The 10019-nt window shown below is 45.4% G+C and overlaps 1 protein-coding gene across 1 annotated transcript in view; it reads right to left on the bottom strand.

Moving 5' to 3' along the window:
• The window catches only part of LOC132403130 (solute carrier family 22 member 3-like), a 45026-nt gene extending 36008 nt beyond the window's left edge, over positions 1–9018 (bottom strand). The window contains exons 1-3 of the mRNA XM_059986431.1: positions 8514–9018; positions 7180–7283; positions 6942–7096 (exon numbers count right to left, since the gene is read on the bottom strand). Of these exons, the coding sequence (XP_059842414.1) occupies positions 6942–7096; positions 7180–7283; positions 8514–8924 (670 nt within the window). The 5' untranslated portion in view covers positions 8925–9018. The remainder of the gene's footprint in view (positions 1–6941; positions 7097–7179; positions 7284–8513) is intronic.
• Positions 9019–10019: the final 1001 nt, after the last annotated feature.

Raw genomic sequence — 10019 nt, 5'->3', positions numbered from 1 at the left:
AATGTCTTACTATCTTTCCTTTCAGTTAGTCCTGACGAAGGGCCTCGGCCCGAAATGTTGACAGTGCTTCTCCCTATAGATGCTGCCTAGCCTGCTGTGTTCTACCAGCATTTTGTGTGAATCATAGGCAGAGTTGTGCAGCCAGCCAATCAATCATAGGCAGAGTGGTACAGACAGCCAATCAATCAAAGGCAGAGTGGTGATGACAACCAATCAATCATCGGGTAGTGCAGATACCTCACATCTCCATCTAGCCAGGTTCCATTCTGACATCTGGAACTGTCAGTGTGGAGTTTGTTCTCCCCGTGAGTGTGTTGGTTTCCTCTGGGTGCTCTGGTTTCTCGCCCACATACCAAAGGCAGATAGGTTAAATTGTCTCTAGCGTGTGGGTGAGTGGGGGCTCACCCACACAGGGGCTGTGGGGGTGAGAGTTGGAGGCAGTGTGGGGGTGGGGAGAATAAAATGGCTTTAAAGGGTGGATTAGTGTAAATGTGTTGGTGATCAGTGTGGGCTTAGTGAGCCAAAGCACCTCTGTCTGTCCTGGAGGAGCCCATGACACTAAAACTATAGAATGCCTCTGTACACTGAAGGACAAAATACAGGTACCTTCAGATCTGATGCAATTAAAACAGACGGTAATATGTGCAGTGAATTTGGTTGAATTACTGCATTATTCAAAAGAGAATTGCACTCAATCCAGGATCAATGAAAAGGGAAGAGAACGGAAAAAGAATTAAAGCAACAGGTTCATTTTCTGGAACAAGACAAGAAGAGCATTAAAAGCCAGAAAGCAGAACGACTCTACCACCAATGCCCACAAAGTGGAATTACTGACGTAAACACAAGAGGTTCTGCAGATGCTGGAAATCCAAAGCAATACACACAATCGGGATTGCTGATATGTGGAAACAAATCAAGAAAGTTAGGAACCAGGAAGTTAAGAAGTGTTCAAATCTGTCATCCGAAAGATTTCTGATCAATGCCCCTGTCTTGCCTCGTCAAAGTATGTCCTTTGACAAGGTTCCACATGGGAGGTTAGTTAGGAAGATTCAGTCGCTAGGTATACATGGAGAGGTAGTAAATTGGATTAAACATTGGCTCAATGGAAGAAGCCAGAGAGTGGTAGTGGAGGATTGCTTCTCTGAGTGGAGGCCTGTGACTAGTGGTGTGCCACAGGGATCAGTGCTGGGTCCATTGTTATTTGTCATCTATGTCACTGATCTGGATGATAATGTGGTAAAATGGATCAGCGAATTTGCTGATGATACAAAGTGTGAGGTATTACACTTTGGAAGGACAAACCAAGGTAGAACATACAAGGTAAATGGTAGGACACTGAGGAGTGCAGTAGAACAGAGGGATCTGGGAATACAGATACAAAATTCCCTAAAAGTGGCATCACAGGTAGATAGGGTAGTAAAGAGAGCTTTTGGTACGTTGGCCTTTATACATCAAAGTATTGAGTATAAGAGTTGGAATGTTATGGTGAGGTTGTATAAGACATTGGTGAGGCCGAATTTGGAGTATTGTGTGCAGTTTTGGTCACCTAATTACGGAAAGGATATTAATAAGGTTGAAAGAGTGCAAAGAAGGTTTACAAGGATGTTGCTGGGACTTGAGAAACTGAGTTACAGAGAAAGGTTGACTAGGTTAGGACTTTATTCACTGGGGTGTAGAAGAATGAGGGGAGATTTGATAGAGGTATATAATATTATGATGGGTATAGATAGAGTGAATGCAAACAGGCTTTTTCCACTGAGGCTAGGGGAGAAAAAAAACAGAAGACATGGGTTAAGGGTGAGGGGGGAAAAGTTTAAAGAGAACATTAGGAGGGGCTTCTTCACACAGAGAGTGGTGGGAGTGTGGAATGAGCTGCCAGATGAAGTGGTGAATGCGGGCTCACTTCTGACATTTAAGAAAAACTTGGACTGGTATATGGATGAGAGGGGTTTGGAGGGATATGGCCCAGGTGCAGGTCAGTGGGACTAGACAGAAAAATGGTTCGGCACAGCCAAGAAGGGCCAAAAGGCCTGTTTCTGTGCTGTAATGTTCTACGTTCTATGGTTCTATTGTTTTGCGTATGCTTGCTGCAGCCCGGCTCTTTGAAGGAGATTATCATATCCATGGCCAGTTTTTTTTTGATGGTCGTGATCAGGATTTTGAATTTGGCTCACATCAGAACCAGACTTATTAGCACTAACACGTGTCTTGAAATGTGTTGTTTTGCATCAGCAGTACAGAGGAAAACATACAATATACTATAAATTATAATAAGAAATATACAGAGAATATGTACACTGTAAGTAGCACAAAGAGAGCAAAGTAGTGAGGCATTGTTCATGGGTTCCTGGGCATGTCCTGGGTGGTGGGGTCCAGCATCTTGAGGCTGCCCTCACTCACATCTCCTCCACTTCACAAACTTGCCACTGCCTTAGCAGTGACAGGATTCCTCGTGTCCTGACGAAGGGTCTCGGCCTGAAATGTTGACTGCTCATTTCAACGATGCTACCCGCCCTGCTGAGTTCATCCAGCTTGTTTGACGTCCTCTTCCTCTTGTCCTTACCTACCACATCATGAGGTTCCTCATCTAACACATCATCCTCTGCTACTTGCACCATCTGTAAAGGGATCCTACCACCCAGCATATCTTCACCTCCCCCCCACCCGCTTTCCGCAAAGACTGCTGCACCCATGACTTCCTTGTCCATTTGTCCCTTTCCACTAATCTCCCTCCCAACACTTATCTGTGCAAATTACATCAGCCCCTTCACCTCATCCCTAACTTCACTCAGGACCCCAAACAATCCTTCCAGGTGGGGCAACACTTCATCTGTGAGCCTGCTGGGGTCATCCATTGTGTCTAGTGTCTCCTCTACATTGGTGAGACCCATTGTAAATTGGGGGACCGCTTCATCAAGCACCTCCACTTCACCTGCCAAAAGTGGAGCTTTTTGTTGGCCAAGCATTTTAATTCCCATCCCCATTCCCGTTCTGTCATGTTGGTCCATGGCCTCCTTTTGTTCCAAGATGAGTCCACCCTTGGGTGGAGGTCTGGGTGGCTTCCAGCCTGATGGCATAAATATTGATTTCTCCTTCCGGTAAAAAAAAAGTTTTCCCTCCCCCTTCCCTCTTCTTCTCTTCCTCATTCTGGCCTCTTACCTCTTCTCACCTGTCTATCACCTCTCCCTGAGTTCCCTCCTCCTTCCCTTTCTCCTGTTGTCCACTCTCTTATCAGATTCCTTCTTCTCCAGCCCTTTATCTTCCCTTCTCATCTGGTTTCGCCCATCACCTTCGAGCTATCCTCCTTCTCCTCCCACCACCTTCTTTTTATTCTGGCATCTTCCCTCTTCCTTTCCAGTGCTGAAGAAGAGCATTGGCCCGAAACATCGGCCGTTTATTCATGCCTTTAGCTGCTGCCTGACCTACAGAGCTCCCCCAGCATTTTGTTTGTGTTGCTTTGGACTTGCAGCATCCACAGACTTTCTCATGTTTACATCCCTCTGCAGCGTTTTCCAATCCTGTCCAGTGGCCCCCTCCATACCAGATGGGGACGTGACCAGCTAGAATGTTCTCCACAGTGCATCTGGAGAAATTTGCTGGAGTCCTTAGTGACATAACAAACCTCCTCCAACTCCTAATGAAATTCAGCCCTTGTCGTGCTCTCTTTGTAATTGCATCAATAAAAAAGGGCCTGGGATAGATCTTCAGAGATGTTGATGCCTACTGTTGCAAAGTCACATTGGCACAAGGAGTTAGCAGGTTGGCTTGTTATCCTGGCATTCCGGGAACATCATTCCTGAACCCTTACTTAATTGTTGCTCTGCCTGAATATCAGTTTTGACATCATTGCTCATCTCCCACTGGAATTTGCTTAAGCTGGTGATGGGAGAAGGAGATTGTCCAGCTTCTGCTGGCTCTGGCATTGGCCTGCTATGATCTTATCCCCAGTGTGAAATGTGCTGGATCCTGGGATCCCAAAGCCAATCTCCAAAAATCTGATTGTGTATATAATCAGACAGCAAGCTAACTCCAGAAGAAAGAACAATTGATTACCAGAAGTCTTCCAGGTGACAATATTTAGTGTTGCTATGGCAATAATTACAGGAGCCACAAAGTATGAAGCATCACTATTATAAGGAGCTGTATGACGATGACTCAGTCAGATTCAGATTTCAAATCAATTTATTTAACACATGTACATCCAAATAGACAGAAAAATGTGCCTTTGCATTAACGACCAGCACAAGATGTGCTGGGGCAGCCTGCAAGCACCACCGCCAAGCCAACGTAGCCTGCCCACAACGTTCAGCAGAACAGCACAGAACACAACAAAACAGAATCTAACAAAACAACAACAGCACAAACAAGCCCCTTTCCTCACTCTCACCCACCCACAAACCCACACAGACAGTCCTCCAACTCCAGCACAGGCCGCTGCACCCCCCCCCCCCCAGCAGACTCATAGACAATGGCCCTCCAGCTTCTCCAGTGGACTTCAGACCTTGACTTCCAGATTTCTGATTGACCTTTGGTATCAACCCCAGGGCTAGCTGATTATGGGACCACGAATTCCTGGCCTTAAGCTCTGGTCTTGCTGACTCATGTATTGGGGAGAGGGGAGGGGGGAGAAGGGGGGGAGATGTCTGACGTTAGGTGTACTGGCTCTCATGCTCCCTGCTCACATGGACATCTGCTCCTGGTACCACTGATCCAGTGGGCCACCAGCCGTTGCCTTCACTGATTTTTGTCCACAGTGCTTGCCAGCCCGACATCTGTGAATCTTCCATTTCATGTCCACATCTCTGGCCTTCGAGCACAGAGTGGAGGCCTAGACTCTGGATGTCCTTTGTCCCATGTCCATATCAGTAGGCTTCAACCACAGAGCGCAGAGCAGAGGCCTAAACTCCAGCCTGCCCTCTAACTCCTTCACATCCCTATCCCTAAACCCTAATCTGACCTCTACCTCCCCCACATTCCTATCCCTAAATCCTCATCTGACCCCTAACTCCTCTTTCTGTCTTCAAAACCATCCCTATGAACTTGAGAAAACAACTAATTCCAAGCCACGACCTTGCCAGAGACCATAGATTGCCACGGGTGATACTGATATCCATTTAGTCATTGGGGTAAAATTGTATGAATATCCAATATATTCACAAGAGATCCTGCAGATGCTGGAAATCCAGAGCAATGCGCACAAGATGCTGGAGGACCTCAGCAGGTCAGGCAGCGTCTATGGAGAGGAATGAACAGTCAATGTTTTGGGCCGAGACCTCCATCAGGGCTAATGACACCTATCAGCAAGGATCCATCACCCTCTAGGCCATGCCCTCTTCTCGATGCTACTAACAGGCAAGGGTACAGAAGCTGAAATCCCACACCACCAGGTTCAGGAATAGCTCCTTTCTCGCAACCACCAGGTTCTTGAACTAACCTGCACAACCCTAACCACTTCAGGAATGAAAGTCTACGAGCACCCCTTACACTGACGTGAACTTGCTTTCTTTTCCACTTAGGGCCTGTAACTGGATAGTCTCTTGTTGTCTTTTTCTCAGCGTGTTATAATGCACATTCAGTGTATTGTCTGTTCCCACAGGCCTGGCGCTGGTGCAAGCAAGCTTTTCATAGCATCAAGCACCTCACCATAGCTGTGCACATCACAGTAAGCTCAACTTATAACTTCAGCAAAGTCATAAAACAGTGCACACAGAAAAGCAAAACGCACTGCTGTACTCCTCAGATGACTCATTATTAATTAATCATTATTGAAATGGTAACTCATGAACAGGACAAGGTAACTGTGGCCCAAGCCTGCCTGATGATATCCCAAATGCTTGAGTCATGACAAAGACAAGATAATAACCAATCACATGCCAGCTAATTGCTACCTCATCATCGCATCATTGTGTTTTTCCCCCGTCTAGGTTGTAACTTGATCAAAGCACCCGATTAGGAAAATGAATGACCAATATGTTGATCAGCAGGAGGGAGACTGAAAATCTGGTTGAGTGGTGCCACAACAACAACCGCAAAACCAAAGAGCTGATCATCAACTTCAGGAAGAGGAAACCAGAGGTCCATGAGCCAGTCCTCGTCGGGGGATTAGAGGACAGTAATGTTGGATTCCTCAGCATTATCATTTCCGAGATTCGGTCCTGGGGCTGGGATGTGAGTGCCATCACAAAGAAGGCACAGCAGTCCTAGAAGACAACTGACTTAGAAGTTTGCATAGATCCGGCATGTCGTCCAAAGCCTGGGCAAACATCTATAGAGGCATGGTGAAGATTATATTGACTTGTTGTACGACAGCCTGGTATGGAGACAGCAATGCTCAAGAATGGAAAAGTAATGGATACTGTGCAGTCCATCACAGGAAAAGCTCTCCCTACCACTGAGCACATCTACAAGGAGCGCAGTAGCAGGAAAGCAGCATCCATTGTCAAGAACCCCCACCATTCAGGCCACGCTCTCTTCAGGAAGGAGGTACAAGAGCCTTAGGCTCCACACCACCAGGTTCAGGAACAGTTATTAGCCCTCAATCATCAGGCTCCTAAACCAGCTTGAATGACTTTACTCACCTCAACTCTGAACTAATTGTAAACAGATGGAATCCCTCTCAAAGGCTCTACAACTCATGTTCTCAATATTATTTATTTGTTTATTTTGCACATTGGCAGTTTGTCAGTGTTTGTGTGTCGTTTTCCATCGATTCTATTGTGTTTCTTTGATCTGCTGAAATGCCTGAAAGAAAATTAATCTCAGGGTGGTATATGGTGACATACAGTATATGAACTTTGTTGATTGAAGGCTTTGTTGAAGATAAACTCTGTGAATCAGTTAGAATGTTCAGCTTAGCCTTAAGATTGCATTTTGTCAGAAATGCCAGTGATTTCTCTGTACAGCATTCACTTAACTCAATTGCACTCAGCTCCAAGGCTTACCCATGACAGCAATGATGAGAGATATCCCCCTTCCAAACAAGCCTTGCAGGAGTCGGAAAATCGCAAACATCGGGTAAATGGGTGCAATGGTGACCAAGATCCCAGCGACTCCTGTCCCACCCAGGCAGGTCAGTAGACAGAGCTTGCGGCCAAACCTTGAAACAGAAGCATTTGTTTTGCTTAGTTAAGGAAGGGGTCGGGGGGACAAATGAATTCTCAGATTGCAGGTGCCACATACCTATCCGCAGCATAGCCTGTGATTAGTACTCCAAGGAAAAAGCCGATTTGAATGCAGCCTTGGGACATGCCCACCTTCCAGGCGTCGTTGCATACCAGCTCAAACTTTGCAGGAGGCAAGCAGAGGGAAGTAAAACCATTGTTCAGCGTTAATAAGGATTTTGAATGTCATCACAAGCATTAACCGCTACAAACAGAGCATGGAAAATTCTAGAAATTTCGCAGGGCATTGTGAATAGAAGAAAAGTGAATATGTGAACTTAATATGGGAATGCTAACAAAGTTCAAAGTTCAAGGTAAATTTATTACCAACGTACATATAAGTCATCATATTTTACCCTGGGATTCTTTTACACACAGAAAAGCAAAAGTGCTGGTCCCAGCCAGATCCGTCATGGGCACAGCTCTCCCTACCGGAGGACTTCTACAAGACACAACATCTCAGGAAGATAGTATCCATCATCTGATACCCCCACCAACTAGGGCATGCCCTCTTCTCATCGCTTACAGCGGGTACAGGAGCCTGAAGAACCACGTCTCAGCGACTTCTTCCCCATTGCCATCAGGATACTTAACCCACCTGGAAAGCCTTAACACTACCTCAGACTACTTTACTCTCTCTCTCTCAATCTTGCATTGGTGTCGCTATGTTATTTTGTTGTTTATTTGTATATAAATTATTTATAACTTATGCTAATTTGAGTTTATATTAACATGTTTGTCCTCATTAAAAAGCCAATGTTTATGGTATTGATACGCTGTGTCTGTATGCCTATGACAACAATGAACTTGAGCTCTGGCTCAATAGTATTCCTTTAACTTTGGCTAAGTGGACCCACTAATTGATCAAAGAACAAAACAGCCTTCGAAAACTATAAGTCAACCAATTAAATATCTTTAGTACCTGGAAAAATAATAACAAATTTAAAAGATCTGGAATCTACTAAATGTCTTTAAGCTCTGCAGAGGCTGGAAATCCAGAGCAACACACACAAAATGCTGGAGGAATTCAGCAGGTCAGGCAGCGTCTATGGAGAGGAATCTCTCGGCCCAAAATGTCAAATGTTTATTCTTCTCCATAGGTGCTGCCTGACCTGCTGAGTTCTCAAGGAAATGATTGTGCATGACTTTGGGGAACAGGTTAGACAGCTTTTCAAAGGGCTGGCCCAGGCACCATGAGCAGAGAGGCCTCAATCTGTGGTTCCAGGAAATTTAACTTCCACGTAAATTCTGTTAAATTTTACAAAGACTTTTATGACTAATCAACTATGTATCAAAAGAAACTGGTGATAAAATAATGTAAATCCTGGCATATCTCAGTGAAATATCGTTTACCTCGCTTACGATTGTTGTACGTGAACTGTCAAAGAACCAGCCGTTCTTACAGGACGTACGGTGTACCTCGCCAGAGCTGTTTGCGATTAATGCTTCTGGATACTCGCAGCTGAGCGAGGTCAGGTTCCAGTCTGTATCGTAGCCCTCACACCGGCTGTATGTGGAGCTCCCAGGCTTCTCCGGAGGCACCGTGAAATTCCGCTCCTCCTCCAGAGTCCACCCACACTTCTCCCGCAGTCCCGCAAGGGCAGGCGGGCCCTGGCACCAGTGGGTTGGAATCACTCCCAGGAAAACAAACACAGCGACCAGGAAGGAAAATGTCAGCCCGCACAAAGACAAAAGCAGAACAATCCACTTCTGGCATCTCCCAAACTCTCCGATGTCCCTCAGGACATTGTCGAATGTCACCATCTCGCCTGGCTGCCTGACACTGTGCCCCGTGTGAAAAGACAAGGGCTGGTTTATCTTCAACCTCGCAGGCTCGTGTTCCTTCCGCTGAACCTTTACGGTTCACTGGTGCAGAGTGGAGCTGGGCCAGAGTTCATATCCACAGCGGCTTGTAAAGTTTCCACATACGGCTTCCAATCATCAATCAAAGCTCACACAATTCCAGCGCATCCCAATGCTCATTCCTAAGTGCCCTCGAGAAGGTAACAGTGAATTGCTTCAGTGCTGATAGTGAAGGGTGTTTCAGGATTTAGACACAGCAACAATGAAAGACCTGCAATAAATCAGTAAATAAATTATTTAATTGGTTTATTATTGTCACGTGCACATGCATTGTCCTGAGAACATCATTCAGGACGTCCCAGAGATTAAGGAGTAAGTGTATAGGTTAAATCCAGACAAAATGTTGGAGGGTGATACTGGCTCATGCAGAAGCTGCAGCGGGAAATGGAGAGTAGACATCTTGGAATGAAACCTCTCATTCATGTAATCCAGTGAATGGCATCATCCTGAAATGTCGACTGTGCATTCCCCTCCACAGATGCTGCCTGACCTGCTGAGTTCCTCCAGCATCTTTTTTTTGTTGCTCCAGATTCCAGCACCTGTTGCCTCTTGTTCAGTTTTTAATAAATAGAAACTATTTAAGAATGACTGTTGTATTTACAGGAGACAAAGTGTGGGAATAACTGGAGCCTTTTCTGCTTGGCTGCCGGTGACTTGTGGTGTTTCACAGGGGTCTGTATTCAGACTGACTTTTTTTTACATTATACATCAATAATTTGGATAATGGAATTGATAGCTTTGTTCCAAAGTTTGCAGGTGGTATGAAGAGAGGTGGAGGGGCAGGTAGTTTCGAAGAAGTAGAAAGGCTACAGAAGGATTTAGACAGATTAGGAGAATGGCAAAGAAGTGGCAGATGGAATACAGTTTCGGGAACTGCACAGTCATGCACTTTGGTAGTAGAAATGAAAGGGTTGACTATTTTCCAAATGAAGAGAAAATGCAAAAAAAGTTGAGGGATAAAGGGACTTGTGAGTTCTTGTGCAGGATTCCCTAAAA

This window comes from Hypanus sabinus, chromosome 12 (assembly GCF_030144855.1).
Source record: "Hypanus sabinus isolate sHypSab1 chromosome 12, sHypSab1.hap1, whole genome shotgun sequence".
In the NCBI taxonomy this organism is placed as follows: domain Eukaryota; kingdom Metazoa; phylum Chordata; class Chondrichthyes; order Myliobatiformes; family Dasyatidae; genus Hypanus; species Hypanus sabinus.
Note: the sequence above shows the minus strand (reverse complement) of the source record. Positions and strands in the feature narration are given on the sequence as shown.